Below are 21,149 nucleotides of genomic sequence, written 5' to 3' on the forward strand. Positions count from 1 at the left end.
GGCATTCATTTCCCGTGTGGTAGTCGCGTTTGTTCCGTTCTAATGAATCTTAATTGTGTGATTGGTATGGCTTCCCAATATCTCGAGCTCACTTACATAGTTCTCTAATGTAGTTGAAACTGATACCAGCCTCGAGAAATGGGCCGTTCCCATACTCATCTTCACAACCAGATGTTGAAATGCCCCGTCATGCCACGTCATGTCGCACTGATAATGACCGTTTTCACCTGCGTGTAGGCGAGGAGGCTGTCCATCCCACCCTCGCTTCCGTACCCAGACTGCTTGACTCCCCCAAATGGAGTTTGCGTCGTGACCATCGACATTGCATTGATACACACGGTGCCTGACTCGAGTGAAGAAGTCATGCGCCATGCTCGGTCCAAATCTTGGGTAAAGACACCCGCATTCAAGCCATACTCGGAGTCGTTGGCCATGGCCACCACCTCTTCCTCTGTCTTGAACTTCCTCACCGTCGATACGGGACCGAATATCTCCTCCTTGTAGATCCTGGCATCGGGTTTCGGATCGACGAATACCGTTGGCGGTATATAGAGTCCCTTTTCCAAGGATCAGTCCACGCCATATCCCGTTGAGGGAAAATAGTAAAACCAAAGGGTTGACTTACCGCGGCGCCATCGTCTACTTCGCCACCAGTCAACAAGGTCGCTTCTTTCTTCCCCGCTTCAATATAATGGCTGACACGGTCGAATTGAAGTTTGTCAGCCACCGGTCCATACACTGTACCCTTTTCGAAAGGGTCTCCTTTTGCCGCAGCAATTTGTTCGAGAGCACCTTTGTACTTTTCGAGAAAGGCATCGTAGACGCCTTGCTGGACGTAAACCCTAGAAGCGGCAACACAGTACTGTCCTGAGTTGAGTGCGATTGTGTTTGCTCCCCTGTCGGAAGCAAGCGTCAATAAATGGATCATGATCGAATGGCCTCAACAGGACCAGACAGTCAACCCCTCTTACCAGAACGCCGCCAGGTCCAACTTGGCATCGTCGAAAACAATCAATGGGCTTTTCCCGCCCAGCTCGAGTGTGACTCTTTTCAGATTCGACTTGGCTGCCGCTTCTTGAATCTTCTTGCCGGTTGCCACCGAGCCCGTGAAACTGATCTACATTCGGATCAGCTGGCAACTCAGCCACATCGCTAGCATCACTGACCTTTCTGATTCTCATATGCGAAGCGAGCATGGCGCCAACTTGACCGGCTCCGGTGACGACCTGGAAAACGCCAGGAGGAAACCCTGCTTCTCTGAACAGGTCTGCCACGTACAGTGCTCCGAGAGGTGTTTTCTCGCTCGGTTTGAGAATGAGTGCGTTTCCTGCCGCGAGTGCTGGGCCGGCCTTCATGAATATGCTGGGCAACTGGTGGGATTGTAGAAGATCAGTTCAGCTGAATCAGAGTTAACTTGCCAAAGATGCCAACCTCACTCACCGGACCATTCCATGCGATGATGGCCGCACATACACCGATTGGTTCTCGGCGGACGCATTTGATGAATCCTCCTTCTTGAGTGTGGCACTCGCCATGGAACTTGTCCACCCATCCGGCATAGTCTGGTTTACATCACATTAGCAGGAACATGGTTTAGAGAAGACGGATCCAAGGTTTCCAACGAAAATCGGAAGATAGTCGTTGACGATCCCTCATGAAAGAGAATTTGTGGCGCTCACATCGCAGTCCGTCGCGTGCTACCTTCGCGTCTATCGCCGCGAACTGACTCAGAGGCCGTCCGAAACAGGCCGCGTCCAACTTCCCTATGATATCAGAGTGAACCGGGTCGCTAATGAGCTCGGACAATTTCCAAAAGCACGCTGCTCGATCGCTGGCGGTCATGGTCCTCCAAGGACTCCCGGGCAACATGGCCGCCTCGGCTGCTTGAACGGCTGAGTCGACATCAGTCTGGCTGGCGATGGCGACCTGCTCCGACACGAGATTGCCAGTGGCAGGATTGTAGAGTTTGAGGCTGTAATCTCTTCAATATCATCGCTGACACAACAGTCATTACTTCATGCCCTTACCGGTCTTGCCCTTTAGCTTCAACATACTGATCACAGTCTTAGCTTATGGTCATTGATCATGGTCTTGGATACATTCTACTTTCTCTCACTGACCTTGTTGTTGATGTAAATCTTGTTCGCAAGATCTTCTATCACGTTTTCCATGTTGTCCGTCCTTGCGGGAAGTGTTGGTACTGCTTTTGCCGCTGTCGCCCTCGGATGGTACGAGACACTCGAATCTCGACACGTTATTCTCCAATTCTAGATCTTTCGAGATTTAGACGCCCTCAGGGCTAGTTCCCCACGGTCGACATTGCAGGCGCGTAAGTGGACGAGGTGCTGTCGTTTATGGCGAGTCGTTTGTGGCGATGTTTGCAGAACCAAAATTGCTCAATCAGGATCACAAAATTTCACGGGGTGAGGAATGCAGAGGTCTGTTAAACACCACGCAGAGTCCTAGAATTTCAATATCTGTAACAGTCAATTGTGGAAGTTTGCCTCGAATTCATTCCTACGGTGATCATGAGTTCCTTGAAAACCGACGATGGACTTCCAACCCAAATGAAAGCCGTCGTGTTCCAAAAAGTAAGCAGGCACAGACACGTTTCGAGCGGGTTGTGTCCTGGACTGATCTGATGATCCACTAGCCCGGCGAACCTCTGAAGCTTGTCGAGAAGGCAGTGCCCAAGCCAGGACCCGGAGAACTCCTTGTGAAGATTCTTTCAACTAGCATCTGTGCCTCAGACTTGGTGCCATGGAAAGGATACCTCGGAGATAAAACTGGTGTGGTCCCTGGCCACGAGGCAGTAGGGGTAGTGGTTTCCAGTATGTGAAGTCAAGCTAAGCTACTGCGTGCTCGACCGGTCGGTCCAACTGAAATTCTATCCTTGGGTGACAGAGCATGAATCGACCGCGACCAACTTGCGAAACGGCGATCGAGTCGGCTTCACCAATGCGGCCAACTTCTGTGCGAATTGTGAAAGGTGCCTGGCCGGGTCAGGCCAATTTTGCGAATCTGGAAAGAGGGATCTCGGATTCGACGTGGATGGTTTCTGGGCCGAATATGCGGTGGTGTCAGCCCTGGTTGCGATCAAAATCCCTGACACGTTGGATGCTCCAAAGTCAGCTCCGCTATCCATTGCACGGTTTTGGCTGTCATCGTCTCGCTGACCAAAAGGGTAAAATAGGTTGGCCCCCTTGTTTTGCGCCGGAATCACAGCATTTGCCGCTTTGAAACGACTTGACGCTCCGGCGAGAGGTCTGATCGGCGTCATTGGCCTTGGAGGAGTCGGGACTCTGGCTGTGCGATTTGCCAGGGCGCTTGGCTTTCAAGTCGTCGGGTTGGACGTGTCGCAGGATGCTCGGGATAGAGCTTTGCGGGCCGGGGCCCAGCATGTCCTCGACTCGAGTGATCTCGACACCGTCAAGAGCAAGGTCTCGGAGTTGACTCAAGGTGGCTTGTTGGCAGGGTGTTTGATATGCACTCCCACATCCGCAGGCTATCTCATTGGAGCCGAGATCTGCGGCTTTCAAAGGTACCGTGTTATATTGACAGATGAACTTTCCCGCGGGTCTGATTGCTGACCGGCGTTGCAGGACCCTTGTCGCGGTTGGTGTTCCTCATGAGGCCATCCCACTGAGTATTATGCCGTTTATCAAGAAAGGTCTAGTGATGAAAGGAACCCAAACGGGGAACCCGATCGATTTGAAGGATATGATGGCGACTGTGTCAATACATGACATTGTTCCAGAGTCGACCGAGTGTGACTTCTCTCAGCTGCCTGATATATTCAGCAAGTTTGCAGCGGGGGAGATATTTGGCAAGTTCTCATTCAATTTGAGTTGAGTTTACCATTCCATTTGAACTCGAGTTGCCATCGAGAGACCCAGTGTTTGGTCCCGAGACTAGATAGCATAGTGCAAGAGCTTTGAGAGCATCTTTTCGAATCTTGACCATCGAGGTACCTTTCATTGACTGCTAAGCATTTGGCGCCTCTAGCTGGCTGAGTTTGCTTAACTCTTGCACAGATTGCCGACGACACTACAGAGATGAAATTTATGGATCTATATGTTCGGAGTGGATAGAGACCTAGTCAGAAATCCGAGTCTAATCTCCTCAACAGTGGCGCACAAGTGATGCCTTTTGTCAAAGCATATGCCATCAACCCTCGATTCTGCAATCTAGGATACTTCATTCCAAGGCAATTGGACGTCCTTTCTCTCCTTCCACAGTAGATAAGTCTTCATGTCAGGCATGGTCTTGCCCGAGAACCACATCATTTCAGGCGTGGGTGCGTTTGGAGGGTACTTGACGTCGTAGTGGACCAGTGTATACGTCAAGAGCACTTTGATCTCATTCACGGCGAAGAATCGTCCGGGGCATGCATGCTTGCCATGTCTATAGTTTGATGGTCAGCAAATCACTTGCCAGGTGTTTCAGCTCGCCTTACCCAAAAAATGTAAAGTTGGGCGTCGTCTGGACCATTGAATGAAGCGTTTCCTGGCCTGGCGCTTGCCGCATTCTTTGAAACCTCCAGGGATCGAACTTTTCGGCATCGGGACCCCAAACATCGGGATCCAGATTCGCGGCCGAGGATGGAGTCAGCATGTAAGTCCCTTTGGGCACGAACGTCCCGTCGCTCAATGTATAGTCACGCATCGCAATACGATCCATTGTACCTGGATAAATTAGAGGAACGAAGTATGTTGGCCGGGAAGGGAAGATCCCAACATACCAGCCTGAAACGGGTGGAATCGAGCAGACTCTTTGATGAAGCTGTCCATCTTTACCAATTTGGTCAGGCCTTGCTTTCTCCAGAGGCCGTTCTCGGAAGCAAAGACGTCGTTGATCTCCTGCCGCAACTCGTCAAGAACTTCGGGATGGGCAGCCAAGTCGTACATGGTGTTCAGAAATGTGACGCTGCTGGTATGGACGGCCGCGGTAAGAATGTGGACCAACCTCAAAGTCACAACTTTCAAGTTCATTTTCTCGGGAGGCGTGATATCCAGTACCCATTGAACTAGAGAGTAAAAGTCAGTTCAATCAGAACGTTGCCCGACGGAACATCGCTCCGTCATTTGTATGCTTTGATCGTCATTAGTGCTATCCTGTGCACTCACTTGTGTCTGCCGGTTTTGTCTTTTCATACTCGGCCCATCTGTTCTCCTTCTTTGCCCGTTCCATATCCTTGAGTCTCTGTTTGAGCACGGGGATGAGCTTCTCGTTGGCGATGGCGGTCTGCTGGGCCAGTCCCGTGCGGAAGCGAAGCACCAACGGCTTCATCCACTCAGGGTAGTGTCGCACCATGTTTGCGCCGCCAAAGAAGCACTCGCTGTATTCGATGGCCATTTTGAGAAACGATGGATCTCGGGCCAATTCCTTGCCAAACAGCAACCGATTGGCTGTCCTTGTCACAATGTTGAATGCCGTGGGGTACATGTGCACCGATTTCCAGTCTACAAACGAGTTCAGCCCCAAAGCCCAAGTACTGGTGAATCCTCAGAGTAATCACCCACCTTCTGGATGACCAATCTCGGTTGCAAATGCTCCTTTGCACTCGTCGACAATCTCTGGTAGGCCAGGTCCTGTCCCGGAGAAGGTTGGACGTCAGCAGCTGTCGTCTTCGCACTCGTTTTGTTCGTTCACATACCCAAACTGTGAGTGAGTTGTTTCGACACCACATTGAAGTGATACTGGTCCCATTCCAGATCTTTGTGCATAGTGTGGCGCGTCTGCATCAAGTCGTTATTGGCTGGTAGATTATGAAGATCCGTCTCTTTTGCCGACCGGAGTTCTTCGACGAATTTGGGATGGACGACAAATTGGCCTCCTTCGGGAGTTCTCATCATCCAATTGAGCCCTTGCCTGGTATACTGCACGGTATCAGCCCTTGCATCGAGGATACAGTACTCATTTGCTGTGTGGCTCTGTCTTACCCTCCTGTACCCTTCCATGATTACCTTGTGTCCATTCTCGACAAATTTCATGGCATCTTCCTTCTCTCCCTTTTTGCCTGGTTTCGACGACAACCGGAGCCATGGGACATTAGGGAATCGCCTTTTCGGCCGCTGTAGAGCCTTAACCAGGAAATATATCACCGTAGGGATGAGGAAAGCAAAGAGATAAGTCCTGAGCCTCTTCGATTCCAGGCCACCGGCCCACGTCGGTTCTGCCATGTTCTGACCTGCGATGCCCATGTTCGTCAAGGCTTCTCGGCTCGAGGACCAGAGAATGTGGATGTTTTAGGGTGAAAGGTGTAGTTCACCAAATGCGTGCGTCTACTGTCTTACCTCCTTGAAATGATTCAACGCATAGTTTGCTTTGACATTGACCTGTGGGGGTACCGATGCCTACGACTCGACTAGAACGACCAAAACTTTGGCCCTTGTTTTGGGAAGACCACCAACCCCGTCGGATCACTCACACTCTAGCAACGTTGGTCATGGTCTGATGAACAGAACTCGGGTTTGGAATACAACGATGAGTCGAGTCGCGGCCTGACAGACTGAAAGTGTATCGTTTGGCTGGCGAGCAACAACGTATACATGTTATTTATGCTTTAGCAAAACATCGATATATCTACTTGGCTAGGGAATGACTGTGCAGTCGTCGGTGTAATGGAGATTTTTACGACTCCTTGATCCCCTGGCAGCAAATATACATCGTCCGGGACGGCGGAGGAGGAGCCTACGACATTGCTTGTCGCATCTTTCATGTACAGCGCGCTCCTACGGTTCTCTCACGCGAGCGACTTGTCCAAACTCTCTCGAATGTCCGATTTGCTTCAGATCATGCTCCAACAGTTGGAAGCTGGAATCCTCAGCTTCCGATGTTGCATGCGATGGCGCCATCGAGTCCCTCGCCGTATCGCAAGATAACACTCTAGACATTCTCAAGAAAGAGCTGGCCATCTGCGCATTTGAGGCGGTCAGGCCGCGGAACTACTATCAGGCAGGGCCAAAGGCTTACCGAGTATGCGACCATCCTCTGTCCCGCGTTTGAACCACGAGTTGCACTCTGTAGTGACTCCATCAGCAAAGTAAGTTTGTCACTCGGACATCATTGACTAGGCTGTTGACGAGGCAGCCACTTAGCGGTTGTGTGAAGACTATCTTGGCTAAGAACTTGTCGACATGGAGTCCTTATTTTGCCCGCGGCCTATCGATTCATTGGTGTCGACACAAAAGAAGGCAAAATCCATGGGCGTGCCATTTTGGACCTCAACTGAGGAAGATGATATAACCGTCTATACTGTCTTTAGACCTCAAGGGATCAGGATTATAATCAATCATAACCACTTCGTCCCTCGACGATCCCTGCCGCACCTCCATCCTTTCCATACATCTTTCTGACCTCGGCCAACAGCTCTTTGGGCATCTCATAGGCCGCAAAATGACCTCCTCTCGTGAACTCGGTCCATTGCACGATGGGACCTAATCCCTCGTGCCACAATTTCGGGAGGTTGCTTGGCTCCTTTGGAAATCGAGCCACCCCTAATGGTGCATCTGCCCATCTTCCTGACTGGACAATCTCGGAGGTTGGTTCCTTATTGCAAAACTCGTAGTAGATACGCGGTGGTGCACCGGGACCAGCAGTAGAGAACCAATGGATGCTGATCCAAGTCAAGATCTCGTCCTCTGTAAAGGGATAGTCGTCGGTGAGTCCGACCAGTTTGTCGTAGATCCAGGCGAGGAGACCGACTGGTGAATCAGCCAGACTGTACGCAATGGTCTGTGGACGCGTGCTCTGGATGTGAAAGTAGCCTGCCTCTTCTTTGAAAAACTTGCCGTGGCGAGCAAGCAATGCTTCGTCCTCTTTGGTCGGCCCGATGGCCACCATCTTGGCAAATAGGTCTGGATTGTCCTCTTGAGTCGGCTTGTTGGGCTGGGTCATGTTGGCATGATGCGCACGGCACGATTCGGGGTATTTCTGAACCAAGAAGCGTGATATCAAGTAGCCCACGTCTCCGGCCTGGACCACTAAACAAGGGGAAGCAGAGGACTGTGAGTCTCCGTCCGCGGGTTACGGTGATGCCACTCACCGTACTGATTATATCCCAGGACGTGCATAAGCTTGTTGAAGATCTCGGCATGCTCGTTAACCCCAAATCCTCTCTTTAACAGGCTTGTTGGTTAACCATGTCATTCACCGACTGCAGTTCCACAACTGGCCTACCTTTCTGGTTGAATCCGAGAACCCGTAATCCATCAGGCTGGGCGCGACAACATGAAATGCCGGGAATTCAGGTCCCCCTTTCACGAGCTCGGGCAGGATTTTGATTGCTTCCATGAAACTACTGGGCCAGCCATGTATGAAGAGCAGAGGGATGGCATTCTTGACTTCGCTTTGTCGATGAACAAAGTGGACATTATATGTTCCAAACCCGTCGAGCTCCACTTGGGTGGTGTACTGTGGGAAGCGGTTGAGCTGAGCTTCCGCTTTCCGCCAGTCATACTTTTCTCGCCAATACCGGACGAGCTGTTTCATCGTCGGGAGAGGAACACCTCTTGACCAAGGCTCGACATGACTGGGTTCGTCTGGGAAATCTGCAAGGGCGAGTTTTTGCTGAAGTCGGTCGAGCTTGACTTGTGGGACGTCAATCTTGAATGGTCGAACGGATGCCATATTGCCAAAACTTGTTGGCCGGGTCTTTCTGATTGAATTGGATGCTCTGAAACATATGAAACGTGGAAAAGGAGCCTACAAGTGTGTTCCTTATGCGTCCAAGGGGAAGAGCCTATAGTGTGTTCCTTAATCGCCCGAAGCTCTGCATATATGCCAGCGACGCCACAACGAGAGCCGTTATCGTTATCGCCAGCACAATGGAAGAGCCCGGTCGTGGAGCAGAACTCGTAAGAGCGATTCCGGCGTCGTCGCACAACCGAGGCCATCAATCCCAGGAACAGGGACGGGCAGCTACCCCAAAGCCAATGCATCCCACAAGACACGTGCGGTCGGTCCCTGCACGTTCTAACCTGGAAAGGAAAGCCATGGGGCCCCAGCACCGGGGGTGTGGGGAACTCCGCTCGGCCGTTATTTACTCAGCCCTTAACGATCGTTCAACGCGAGTCGGCGTGGTGTTAGACCTGTTACTAAGACACCTGACAACTCACGAGACGCAGGAAGTAGCGCTGACAACGCGATATTGATAGCTTCTTTTTTGGCGGAACTAGTCTTATAAGACCTAAGCTAGATATCCTACAAATTATATTAAATTATCATATAAATTGGCTGTAAAATGGCTATATTGTGTAGTAGTGGTGGCGGTGGAAACATCTGGTTGGGTTGGGGGTGGACGGCTATTTTTGCTAGGGTGCTGTATCTAGAGATTAATTTGACGGCCCAGTCCTCCCAATCCCTGAATATCCGAAGCGTGCCCCTAGTACGGCAAGTTCAATGCAGTCCAAAGCCCTTGGAACCATCAGTGGTCTTGATCTCCTCATCCCCAATCTTTTGTGCGACGGTATTGTCAACTTGACTCGAGAGCTGTGTCCACGTTAGCAAATTCTGGCTCATGTCTGACGAGCAATTGAGTGCATCTCGTACCTCTGCCTGGAATGCGGCACAAATGAGAGTCAAGACACCCAGACCAACCGCAACGTACCACACAATGTGGAACGAGTCTAAGTATCCTGCGCGAAGAGCTTTCGTAATAGGGACGAGATTCTCAGCATTGACTCCGGGAATGGAAGTCAATTCAGGGCCCTGGCCGGTCAAGAGTTTTGTCACGAGATCCGGAATTGAACCGCTCGACACCCCGGCTTCAGTTGCGGCTCTTGCAATGGCCTGCGGTACATGCTTGGGTACCTCTCGTCGAAAGATTGTAATGTACATGGCGGTGCCCACAGAGCCACCGAGCAAACGAAAAGCCGTCAAGGATCCGGATGCAAACCCACTGAATTGTTGTTAGAAGACAATTCACGGGATCTTTAGAGTAGAGAAGAGGAAAAGGGGAAAACTGACATCCACTCTTCGGGAAGGGCCAGCTGGACCATGAGAATGGTGATCACCTGCTCCACACCTGAGTCCGGCACTGTCAGCGATGTCCGATTCAGACAATGGTCAAACTCGAGGCTTACCGATTCCAATACCAGACATGCATATAAATGCAAGTGCCATGGCGAGATTGCTCGGACCTATGATCGTCAGCAGTCGGTCGCTCGGTAGGTCTGGCACGACGGTGGAAACAAACCTGGGACAGCTAGGAGTCCTATAAACAAGGTCTGAACAACGATCGACAGGAGCAAAGCTACTCGTTGATGTCGTAGCCACCGGAACACTAGACCTATGCCAATGCCTCCAATGGTGGTTCCCACTCCAAATGGAATTTGAAGCACGCCAACCCGGATCGGATTAGAGCCAGTATAGCCCAATGATAGGTATTGCGACAAGAAGGTCAGGAGAGAGTAATATCTGAGATGAAGGTCAGCAACACGCCGTGCACGGAGACATATTGGTGTCGCTTACAGCATTCCACTGGTAAAGGTGACCACGAGCAATGTAACGAATTTGCGCACTTCCTTGAAGAGAAATGGGTGCAGGAGCGGATTCTTGGGTACGTAGACCTCTATCGCCTGAAGTCAGGTTTCTGAACACAACTTGGATAGGACCATGTCCTCTGCTCACCATATACGGCCAAGGCGAAAATCAAGACAAGCCCGATGATAAACGTGCTGAGGACCTGAGGTGAATTGAACGGATAGGCACCACCAAGCCAGATAATGGCAATCAGTAACAAGACCGGTCCGGCCTAGTCATTCATGGTTATATCAACATTTGGAACCAAGATCAAGAATGAATCACTCACTGTTACACCAAATAGGCCAACATAATCAAAGTCTTTGATGATCTGTCGCCTGGTTGTTGTCTGCAAGGCCAATGGCGGCCCGGGTCGATAGAAGAGATAGCCCAGAACGGTGGTCAGTGCATTCATGGCAATGAGCAGATAGAACAGAGTTCGCCAGCCAGCCGCAGTTCTCAACATGGCATGTCCTGTCACAGGTTAGTAGCGGGACTAGGGATTTCTCTCAAGCCTCAATCTATCGCTAGAACTAGAACCTACCGATGAGAGAGCCCGCAATGACGAAGCAGGACGTCATGAAGTACATTATGGAAAACACGAGTCCTCGCTGTTTCCTCGACACGATTTCCGCCATGCAAGCGAAGGTGTTCAATGAGGCGCCACCACCAATGCCGTTGACTGCCATTGCTGCAATGACTTTCGGGTCAAGTCAGCCAGGAACAGACGACAAGGCCGATATATACTCACCTTGTGGTACCGATTGAGCGGTAGCCCCCAAGATGCAGCCGATGACACCCAGGATCGACCCTCCGATGGTCACCCACCGTCGACCAAGAAGACTATGAATCTGATCAGTACTTTGTCGTCACTTCGTCGATCAGGACATACTCAGTAGTAGTGCCTATGATGAGAGCAGCTATCCCAGTTGCAACGGTCTTGGCTGATATGATCCAGGTATAGTTTGCGTCGGGGCATTTGGGAACAAACGTCAGTTGATTGAACTGCTCATGATTTCTTCTTATCTGTAGGATACTTGAACTTACCCAAATCTGCGTTGATGTATGTGATGATGGGCCCGCAGATGCTGATCAAGGCACTGTGCGTGCTATAGTGGAACTGCAAGGTGAGGCAAAACAGTCAGCGCATGATCTATGCCTCGTGGGCAGAGGGTTTCAAAGCAAGCATTGCTTTACCATAAGGGCAGTAAGTGCCAACCAAGTCTTCAGGGTGATGGCAGGTTCGGGGCCATCACCTTCATATGCCTTGACTATTCGATGGTCTGGTTGCGCACCTTGATTCTCAGCCGGAGACTCGCCACCAACGTGCTCTTCTTCGTGAGCAACCAAGATCTCCTTGGTGGCAGTTTGTGACATGATTGTTTATGTCAAGAGGAATGGAACGGCAAACGGCAGTGATGAAGACGGGTTTCTTCTGATCTGATCACCTCTTGGCGAAAAAGGGCAAAACTGATCTTTCGATTGCGATGGACAAGTCCCAACCGCAATCGCGGTTCTATATAGGAGGTATGTATACTGGCTTTCTTAGCCCCTTTCCTTGTCCAGATCTAGCATTCCGTTTGCTTGGAGTGTCTCGGCAAGTCGTTCGAAACGACATTGTGGTGAGGCCGAGCAGAGGTGTGTTGCCATTGACATCCAATCGAGGTCTGTAAGGGTGTGATGCACTGCACTTTGTCCCAAAATCCATCTCCTTGGAGCCATAATCAATCTCCCAACTGCTGGTTGATACCCAACCTTGATGGGAAGGCGACGACAAAATCCTGGGCTAGTAGAAGTAGACGGATTGATCGCTCTTGTCTACAGCGGTAGCGTTTTTGTACGACTTCCACAATTCTTGCCAGAGATTTCGCGTGTATTGTGGCTGGCAGGGTGTTGCTTGCTGCCGACATGCGAGCAAGTTGTCTTTCGAGCTCCACGACCTCAGAGAGCTGCTCTCGATCGGACAGGATTGCGACTGGCAGGACATTGTGGTTTTGTGGAAATTATCCGACTTCGCATCTCTGCCTTTATACATTGCCTGGATCATAGTGCAAGGGGACAAGATTCGTCTGAAATTTAGAATCAAGGTCGGGGTGTTGGAATGTACCTAATGGTTAGAGCCTCCCAGAGTCTTCAATGTGTTAAGCCAACCCTTGTCTTTGAGGAGAAAACAAGTGGATTATGCTTCCCCAGTGGCTATGCTTCCCCGTGGCAGTGCTTCCCCAATGGCAGTGCTTCCAACATGGAAAACAACTGGGGCTGAATTATGACCCCGACTGATCTGAGACGTCCATGGTGTCCAAGATTTTCATGTGACGAGGGAAGCATTCATTTGTTCCGGCAGTATGACTTTATGGTGACACACATTATCTGTCTACGAAAAGTACCCCCACTGCGTCAGCCGACTCGTATCGAACTACAAATTCGTTCATAAGCCATTTCTCACTAGCTCAGGGTAGTGGTATATTATCTGACAAGTGTTATCATCTGGTCAATTTGAGCCACCAGGATTCTTTTGCCAAAAGTCAATGAAATGGGGTCTATCCGTGCAGGAGGAAGACAGTGTCCAGCCGAACTCGAGTGCCAGACACCACTCCCCGCCACAGTGGATGAAATCACTCTCGAATGGATTCAAGACAAGCTGAATCCTCACATCAAGTCATGTACTCCCCGGGACACCATCGTCGGAACAGCAACCAAAGTAATACTTGATTTAGAATACGACGACGACATTGAGCATACCGACCATCTGCCAGCTTCGATATGTGTCAAAGGAGGATTCACAGCCGATCTCCATTCTTGGGGCACACGAAAAGCCTATGTCCGGGAAGCGGATTTCTTTGCCCGTCTCGCACATGAACTGGATATGATCCTCCCCGAGGCATACTTTGCTGCCACAAATACGACCCAAGGACAAGGCATCGTCGTGCTCCAAGACCTCGCGGCCAACAAGTGTGTCTTTGGCGAGGTCACCGAGCCCTATACAGTGACTCAAGTGAAATCTGGCCTTGAGCAGCTTGCACGCCTGCACGGGACTACCTGGGCACTCAAGAGTCCGGAAACCGCGTGGCTGGAGACGGCCGATGTCCTACGCGACGTGATGAAAGTTTTGCTGACTGACCGGGTGTGGTATGGCTATCTCACTGGAGAGAACGCCTTGCCCGAATTTCCAGAACATATGAAGGACTTGCAACGGATGAAGCGGGCGTTTCAGGCTCTCTGGGATCTCTCAGGGCCCCAGTGTGCAATCCATGGTGATCCTCACGTGGGCAATACTTTCAAGACTCCACGGGGCGACGTCGCATTTCTCGACTTCCAGAACGTGCAAATGGGCGCCTCGATGCACGATGTTGCTTATTTTCTCACCGGGTCACTCGACATTGAAGAGAGACGCCAGTCTGAACGTCGACTTCTTGCAAGCTATCTCAAGGCTCTTCATTCTGCAGGCGGACCATGTCTCACCATTGACGATGTCTGGGATGATTATAGATGTCATCAACTACACGGTTTTCTCTGGGCTTTTACTCCACCGGAAATGCAGACACGAGAGAGAGTGAGGGCGGTCAGTCTGCGCCATTTTGCCGCTGTCGCGGATCATTCCACATTGGAGCTTTTAGAAAGTAAACGGTAGTATCTATTTGCTACGGGCGACTCATACGTGCAGCGTGGTCTGCTGTTGCAGCTCTTTACTGCCAGACTCATTGAAAAGCATGTTCAGTGGTATACTCCGGATGTGGTGTACATGATTCCAGGCCCTTTTCATCCGCATTCGGTTACCTTACTGAGCAATTCAGGTGGAGCATAGGCCCGTGACTTATTATTGGCTAGATATCTAGGACTCGAGTCCCTGGTCGTTGGCTGCGACTCGTTTATATTCTTTGAGGCTCCCAAGCCGCCACCAGCCATGTGGCCAGCCAGGGTGTGCTCGAGGGTCTCGATCGAGAACACTAGCAGAGCTTTGGTGTCAAGTCTCTTCCTTGATATATCCGTTTCCCCACCGTTTCCCCGGAACAAGTCCCTTCCTTGATTTATCTGTTTCCCCGGAATTACTCTCATGCTTTCGCTTCAGCCCCAGTTGCGGGGTTGTTTATTCATTCGCAACTCCATGCCCCAGAAAGCAATGCTCGGTCTACTGAGCAAAACATTCGTCCATTACGACCCAGCCGAAAGGTTCAAGTAATTATTAAACCACGACGATCTTTCCCGTGTCCCCTTCTATGCGCCTTCCCACCGGTAATCATGGGCATCACCGAGCAGTCCACGATCGTCCACGACAACAGTAAAGAACAACAGCTGCACGAGCATGAAGAAGTCGAAGGAGAAGATGGGTTTGCAGCGAAGAGCTGGACCCGACGCTACATTGCCATTGGGGCACTCTGCTATGTGTACTGCGTGTCGTTGGGTCCGTATATGATGCTGGCACCCATCATTACCATCATCAATCAAGACCTCGGACCCGATCCCGGATTTGCATGGATAGCTTCTGGGTGGACCGTCGCAGCTGCTGTCGGACTTTTGCTGGTTAGCACCGTCTCGGATCTGGTCGGCCGGAGATGGGTTGCCGTCAGCACGACCGTCCTGGCCATCATATCCGCCATACTGGGAATCACCGCACAAACCATTGGGCAAGGTAAGCCACGTTTTCCACCCAAAGTGAGGGTGTTCATTAGCTCGAACCAGCTAACCGTGCCCATCAGTCATCGCCGCCAATGTCATGCTCGGTTTGAATCAGGCTGGAGCTCTCACTGGCTTTGCTGGAATCGCTGAACTGGTCCCAACCAGGGCTCGCGGAATCGCTATCGGGTTTGCCAACCTCACGGTCGGGGTCTGGTCCATATGCGGCTCTCTCTTCGGACACGAGTTTGCCACACATACCGGTCCCGGCTGGAGGAGCATTTACTGGCTGCAACTGGCGACAAATATCGTCGGCTTGGTCGCCGTCTTTTTCTCCTACTATCCAGCCAAGCCCCTGCTAGCTGCGCACCAGTCCAGACGCAACATTATCCGCACGTTTGATTATGTCGGCGCCCTTGGAATCATTGTGAGTTCCCTACGGTCCAGTCTTCTCAAAGTCCCTTGGCGGTAAAATACTCATATTCCTCACAGGCTGGTCCCACTTTGATGCTCGTGGGGATCATCAATGTCTCGCAATACTCTCCTTCCAGTGGTCGATTCCTAGGTCCTTTCATCGCGGGCGTGGTGGTCTGCATTGCCCTCGGAGTCTGGGAAGCTTACGGAACCAAGAATCCCCTTCTCCATCCATTCCTGTTCGCACGATTCCGCACCTTCAGCCTGATCTGTATCGTGACCTTTTTGAGTGGTGGCCTCTTCTTCTACGGCTTCCAGGCACTCTTTCCACAATTCTTGGTTCTGGTCTTTGGAAACGATGCCCGGCAGACTGGGATCGATGGAATTCCTCTCGGAGCAGGAACGTGGGTCGGTGGAGTGTCTAGTCTTTTCCTGCTCAAGCCTGTTGCTCGTCGCATTGGCACTACACCCATCTTGGCCTCTGGAGCATTTGCCACTGCCCTGTTTGTGCCCCTCCTGGCTCTCGTGGATGGCTCTTCAAAGCGCATGGTGTATGGATTCACGTGTTTTGCAGGTTTCGGTAAGCTCTTCTCAGCCCGATCTTTCGTTGATGTCCCAATACTGAACAAGCATCGGCGGCAGGGACGGGTATCGTTGATGCGTATACACTTCCTTTGATCACTCTGACGGCACCAGACGAGCTCATCGGCCTTGCCATCGGCACCGTTGGGTTCATGCGCAGTATTGGCGGAGCAGCGGGGATCTCGGTCTTCTCGTCCATTTTGTCCAGTAAAGCCGCCACTCTGATCCCTGCTCGAGTTGTTCCAGCTGCACTACAGGCCGGCCTTCCAGAGACATCCCTGGCCGAATTTATGGGTGTCCTCACGGGGGCCACACCAGGTGTCGAGATAACGGACATATCTGGCGTCACCACTGAGATTGTCCAGATTGCATCAGCGGCCTTGCGTGACGCCTACCTCGCAGCCTTCAAATATATCTGGTACTCTGGAATCGCCTTCTCCGTGTCAGCATTTCTCATGTCTCTTTTCATCCGAGACGTAAGTTCCTTTGTATCTTGTGAACAATGTTCAGACGTGCTAACGATTTTGACTAGCTCTCGGCTCACTTGACCGGCAAGACACCGCAGCACCTGAAACAGGAAGAGATTGCCTCTTCCTCGGATCATCTGGAGGAGGTAAAAGCAGTCGTCATTGAGAACGAGTGTCCCAAGGAGAGTGACCCTCAGATAAGTTGAGGGCCACGGTTCATTATCCTTGCGTGATCAGTATGTACACATGATGCTATTTTCAAATGCACGGATGTCACATGTATTTTTAAGCGATGGAATTCGCCATGGTTTTCAGGCCTAGAAAGAGCCAAAGCTATGCATCAGAGCCTCATAAGACCAAGTATTGCTTGTCACTTCTCTCGACACCAGGAGATTGCGTTTCAGAACAATCTTCGCGCAGTCAACGAGATTCCCCCCCTGGAGCCACGTGTCCAACACTGGTCCCGATAATGACTCTATGAGGTTTATCCTTCGCTAGTAGGCCAGCCGAAATGCGAGAAAACTTTTGATAGTGGTCGCTGAGCATATGTGCCTTGAGAGTTTCCTCGTTCAGATATCTGAGTAATTCAGTCAGCTTGGTTGCGAAGGCGAGGACAGTCCAAAGGGGGTGGGGGGTGGGGGGGGGTGTCACTTTTCAACAAAGGTTATTTCCACGAGTCCATCTGTCGACTGTGACTTGACTGCATAATACACCAGGACATTGGGTTCCTGGGTCTTGACTGCCTTGACGAGCTCGTCAATGGCTGCGATCAGCTGCGGAGTGTCAGGTCATCAGTTGATCGGTCTCTGTGAATGCGAGCCCGAGTAAAACTCCTCCGCTCTTCTTACCTCGTCTGATTTGGACGATTCAGGATGGACCGTCGCGATGATGTCAATCTCGCCAGGTGGGAAACTGGTTGGAAGAGCCATGTGAATGAATCAGAGCTTCGACTTCAATGCTTTGAGAAGAGAGCCGGGCGGAGAATAGTTTGCTATAGGCAATATATGTAGTGGTGGGTACGGGGAAGCCCTTGGTTCGACCTGATCGCCTGGTCGAGGATAACGACTCGATTCCCACCTTCGGCTGTGCGTCTGCACTATACGGGCCAACAAGCCGGCTTAACCCGCCCCGATGAATAGTCGAGGAGTATTACATTCCCTCGAATACCGATATAGCCAATTCCATGTACCGAACGATCCTCGGACGGCGCCCGTCGCCTCACCTAGTTAGAGGCAGTAACCCGGCCTGGTGTGAAGAGTGAAGAAACCGGAACAAAGCTCACAGACTCAATCACCGTGCCCAAGTTGGATCTTCATCGCTTTTGGCCATAATGTCCAAGAACGTACCCGAGACGATGTTGGAGGCTCTCGTCCACAGCACGGGAAAGGTCTCAATCCATCGAACTGACCTCCCGCAGCCGGACGGTAACGAGGTTTTGATCGAGGTCTTTGCAGCTGGGATGAACCCCAAAGACTGGAAAGTGCCGCAATTCTTCCCATCGTTCGACGGAACCAACCAAGGCGACGATATCGCGGGCGTCGTTCGAAAAGTCGGATCGGCCGTCATCAAGTTCAAGCCTGGAGATCGTGTTGCAGCCTACCACGATATGCGCCGACCTGGGGGCGGTGCGTATGCAGACTATGCCATAGCTCCAGAACATGCGACATTTCACATCCCCGCAGTTCTCGACTTTGAGCGTGCCGCAACGATTCCCCTGTCATACATGACGGCGGCGGTGGCTTTGTTTGTTCGGCTTGGCCTTCCCGAGCCTTGGGTTGCTCGAGCTCATCCCGACAAGCTCCCGGAAGGAGGAATACTGATCTATGGTGGCGCGAGTGCGGTCGGTGCGTATGCAATTCAACTCGCACGCTACGCCGGCATCCACCCCATCATTACGGTCGCTGGGAATGGCCTGCCTCTGGTAGAAAAATTTCTACAGTCGGACAAGGGCGACGTCGCGATCGACTACCGCCAATCCACGCCAGATCTGATCAGGGATCTCAAAACCGCGTTGGCGGGTAAAGAGCTCAAGTTTGCTTTGGATGCAGTGGCCGACCAATCCAAGTCAACACGTGACAATATTCTTGCAGTGATGGCGTCTGGCGGGAATCTGACAACTGTGATACCAACCGAATCGGCCAACGAAAAGACTCGGTCAATCTTCAACGTCAGTTTCACCTCCGTCGGCGTGGTGTTCAACTCTGACCAAGACTTTGGAGAGGTCTGGTTCCAGCTGGCATCAAGAGGTCTACGAGAAGGGTGGCTTGTGCCCCATCCATTCGAGATGGTCCAGGGTGGGCTCGCGGGCATTCAAGATGCACTAAAGAAACTCCAAGACGGTAAGATTAGCGCGAGGAAGTATGTCGTAAGAGTCAAAGACACGGTAACCACACCGACAATGACATAGCCGGAACAATCTTTCGATTGCATGAATTATCCCAAGAAAACATCTGCCTAGGCAAGCTCCACTGGGTGGTGTCGCTTCAAAAACCAAAGCCTTTGAATAAGATAGCGTCGTAGTTGGATCGAGAAAAGTGCTACGGTTATGGATGGTCGGTTGGATGGACTTCTTCCACACATACTTCCATCTCAAGCCGTAAGGACCATGTCCGTCGGGCTATACGCGCGCCTTGATCAACACCTTCGTGCTGGGATTGGGCGAAATGGTCGTCTCCCCATACAAGCTCTCAGGACGGGTTTTCCCAGGTGGGAACTTGAAGTCGTAGCGCAACAGCAGATTTCCCAGAATCAGACGCATTTCATTTGATGCAAAAAAACGTCCGGGACAAGCATGGGTTCCGTGACCAAAGCCGAGGGAATTGGGACTTGTGGCCACAAACTGCCATTTCCCTTCATTCGACCTATCCTTCTCGGCTTGCCTTAATTTCACAAATCGCCAAGGGTCAAATTGATTGGGATCACTGTAGTATGCCGGGTCTCTGTTTGCTGCTGCGGACGAGAAGAGGAAATGAACACCACTCGGCACGACCTGGCCGCCTGAGAGCTTGAGATCTAACGTCGCGACCCGGCCGATGGCGATGGCATGGGATGGATTCAAGCGCTGTGACTCTCTCATGACCGAGTCGAATTTGATCAAATTGTTGAGAGCAATCTTGTTCATCTTGCCATCATTGGCGGCCAGGACGTCGGTGTATTCAGTACGCAGCTCGTCGGCCACACCGGGGTTATTGATGATGTCCAGTATTGTGTTGACCAGTGCATTGGTGGTTGTATGTATGGAGCCCACAGCAATCAGAATCTGGATACGGGCTTGATAGTCTGGGTCCCAGCCACCAGGGCCTTTCTCCTTGATTGTCCAGGTCAGAGTGTCAGCTGGCATGGTATCAGTCGGATCACTCTCCATGAGTCGACGACGATCTTCTAGCACGGGTCGGAGGAGATCGCGGGCCTGAGCTCTCATGTCGACAATCTGCCGGCATTTGGGCAGACACCTGGAAACCACCGGATGGGTCCAGATCGGCCAACCATGGAGCTCTTCGACTGCTTGCATTGAGATCATAGTGTAGTCAATCATCAGATTCACCTAGTATATTGTCAGTTCAAGTGTGTCCTATACAAGAGGCCAAAGATCAACGACACACCCAAACCGGATTCTTGGACAGCTGTTCTGGCACAAACATTCTTGCTGTGAGCCGCCCCACGACTTGCAGGAGCCGTGCATGGAGAGTAACTTCTTCCCAGTCTGGAGAGTCCTATCGGTCTCGTATCTCGTCATTTACTTTTGGTGGGGGGGGGGGGGGGGGGTCATGCAATCACCTTTACAGTGACCAAAAACCGAGTCGAAGCACTCGGCAACTGCGATTTCCATGGCTCCGATATACTTGGCCAGATTCCGGGTGACATGAATACGGATGACATCGACAAAATGAAAGTCCATAATACCCAACCCCGTGTATTTTCCGTGGAACCGGGTCATCGAGTCCCGAGCAACGCTGACCTTTGACTCAGGTAGCGAGCTCACTTCACTAATGAATCGGGGAGGGATCCAGACAATGTCGTGCCGTCGAAACGGGAGACGGTGCAGGTTTTTGATCTGGCCAGACAATCAGTATCGGATGTGAGCTCTGCAACATGGGTGAGGTTCCCATACATTGAAATAGGCATTCTCGAGAGTTTTGTAGAACGTGGTCTGTCCTTTCTCGCCGAGGACTGGCAGATGATCAATTGATGCGTGTGCAGAAAGCATGCTCAGTAGGTACAAAGCAGCTGCAAATATCACTGCCGAAATGGCGATACTCGTAAGGCTGTATGCCCCCGAAAAGGAAGATTGCATCAACATCGTGTACTAAGCGGTTCACCAACTTGGTTTGAAGGCTCAAGGGACACAGAGAGTTGGGTATAGTATGAACCAGCAACAAATGCAATACAACGCGCTTATAGCAAGTAGCTCGGTATATGTACTGGATCCCTGTTTGCGGGTTCATTGCGGGTCCACACCCCAGACATGCTCTATGGCTTAGAACATCCCCGCTTCACATCTGGGGAACAGTCGACTCGTGGGCCACGACACCCTCGAGGATCCAGTGC

The 21,149-nt window shown here is 51.4% G+C and overlaps 9 protein-coding genes across 9 annotated transcripts; 4 read left to right on the top strand and 5 right to left on the bottom strand.

Annotated features, from left to right (window-relative positions):
* Nucleotides 1-197: 197 nt before the first annotated feature.
* AYO20_09682 (aldehyde dehydrogenase (NAD+)) lies at nucleotides 198-2,171 on the bottom strand (the record flags this gene model as incomplete). The annotated part of the gene is made up of 8 exons (XM_022647951.1): nucleotides 198-557; nucleotides 626-896; nucleotides 972-1,117; nucleotides 1,167-1,370; nucleotides 1,441-1,562; nucleotides 1,680-1,972; nucleotides 2,028-2,053; nucleotides 2,121-2,171. 8 exons carry the CDS (start codon nucleotides 2,169-2,171, stop codon nucleotides 198-200), a joined length of 1,473 nt encoding a protein of 490 aa, XP_022496096.1.
* A 357-nt stretch (nucleotides 2,172-2,528) lies between these two features.
* AYO20_09683 (hypothetical protein) lies at nucleotides 2,529-3,852 on the top strand (the record flags this gene model as incomplete). Its single annotated transcript, XM_022647952.1, has 5 exons — nucleotides 2,529-2,591; nucleotides 2,654-2,831; nucleotides 2,905-3,127; nucleotides 3,194-3,541; nucleotides 3,603-3,852. 5 exons carry the CDS (start codon nucleotides 2,529-2,531, stop codon nucleotides 3,850-3,852), a joined length of 1,062 nt encoding a protein of 353 aa, XP_022496097.1.
* Nucleotides 3,853-4,187: 335 nt separating this feature from the next.
* Nucleotides 4,188-6,203, bottom strand: AYO20_09684 (hypothetical protein; the record flags this gene model as incomplete). The annotated part of the gene is made up of 7 exons (XM_022647953.1): nucleotides 4,188-4,404; nucleotides 4,457-4,685; nucleotides 4,742-5,026; nucleotides 5,127-5,462; nucleotides 5,523-5,591; nucleotides 5,657-5,895; nucleotides 5,953-6,203. The coding sequence occupies 7 exons, from the start codon at nucleotides 6,201-6,203 to the stop codon at nucleotides 4,188-4,190; spliced, it is 1,626 nt and encodes a 541-aa protein (XP_022496098.1).
* Nucleotides 6,204-7,290: 1,087 nt separating this feature from the next.
* On the bottom strand, nucleotides 7,291-8,631 carry AYO20_09685 (hypothetical protein; the record flags this gene model as incomplete). Its single annotated transcript, XM_022647954.1, has 3 exons — nucleotides 7,291-7,985; nucleotides 8,048-8,120; nucleotides 8,182-8,631. The coding sequence occupies 3 exons, from the start codon at nucleotides 8,629-8,631 to the stop codon at nucleotides 7,291-7,293; spliced, it is 1,218 nt and encodes a 405-aa protein (XP_022496099.1).
* Nucleotides 8,632-9,399: 768 nt separating this feature from the next.
* Nucleotides 9,400-11,901, bottom strand: AYO20_09686 (hypothetical protein; the record flags this gene model as incomplete). The annotated part of the gene is made up of 13 exons (XM_022647955.1): nucleotides 9,400-9,492; nucleotides 9,553-9,901; nucleotides 9,970-10,027; nucleotides 10,086-10,142; nucleotides 10,199-10,419; nucleotides 10,474-10,573; nucleotides 10,633-10,756; nucleotides 10,814-10,998; nucleotides 11,069-11,224; nucleotides 11,276-11,367; nucleotides 11,417-11,468; nucleotides 11,572-11,644; nucleotides 11,722-11,901. 13 exons carry the CDS (start codon nucleotides 11,899-11,901, stop codon nucleotides 9,400-9,402), a joined length of 1,740 nt encoding a protein of 579 aa, XP_022496100.1.
* A 1,156-nt stretch (nucleotides 11,902-13,057) lies between these two features.
* On the top strand, nucleotides 13,058-14,155 carry AYO20_09687 (hypothetical protein; the record flags this gene model as incomplete). The annotated part of the gene is made up of 1 exon (XM_022647956.1): nucleotides 13,058-14,155. One exon carries the CDS (start codon nucleotides 13,058-13,060, stop codon nucleotides 14,153-14,155), a length of 1,098 nt encoding a protein of 365 aa, XP_022496101.1.
* Nucleotides 14,156-14,763: 608 nt separating this feature from the next.
* On the top strand, nucleotides 14,764-16,807 carry AYO20_09688 (hypothetical protein; the record flags this gene model as incomplete). Its single annotated transcript, XM_022647957.1, has 5 exons — nucleotides 14,764-15,154; nucleotides 15,222-15,565; nucleotides 15,631-16,132; nucleotides 16,195-16,610; nucleotides 16,667-16,807. The coding sequence occupies 5 exons, from the start codon at nucleotides 14,764-14,766 to the stop codon at nucleotides 16,805-16,807; spliced, it is 1,794 nt and encodes a 597-aa protein (XP_022496102.1).
* Nucleotides 16,808-17,931: 1,124 nt separating this feature from the next.
* On the top strand, nucleotides 17,932-19,008 carry AYO20_09689 (hypothetical protein; the record flags this gene model as incomplete). Its single annotated transcript, XM_022647958.1, has 1 exon — nucleotides 17,932-19,008. The coding sequence occupies one exon, from the start codon at nucleotides 17,932-17,934 to the stop codon at nucleotides 19,006-19,008; it is 1,077 nt and encodes a 358-aa protein (XP_022496103.1).
* Nucleotides 19,009-19,218: 210 nt separating this feature from the next.
* AYO20_09690 (TBC domain-containing protein C4G8.04) lies at nucleotides 19,219-20,901 on the bottom strand (the record flags this gene model as incomplete). The annotated part of the gene is made up of 4 exons (XM_022647959.1): nucleotides 19,219-20,145; nucleotides 20,204-20,314; nucleotides 20,398-20,655; nucleotides 20,713-20,901. The coding sequence occupies 4 exons, from the start codon at nucleotides 20,899-20,901 to the stop codon at nucleotides 19,219-19,221; spliced, it is 1,485 nt and encodes a 494-aa protein (XP_022496104.1).
* Between the last annotated feature and the right edge of the window lie 248 nt (nucleotides 20,902-21,149).

This window comes from Fonsecaea nubica (assembly GCF_001646965.1).
Source record: "Fonsecaea nubica strain CBS 269.64 chromosome Unknown Scaff92, whole genome shotgun sequence".
NCBI classification, from domain to species: domain Eukaryota; kingdom Fungi; phylum Ascomycota; class Eurotiomycetes; order Chaetothyriales; family Herpotrichiellaceae; genus Fonsecaea; species Fonsecaea nubica.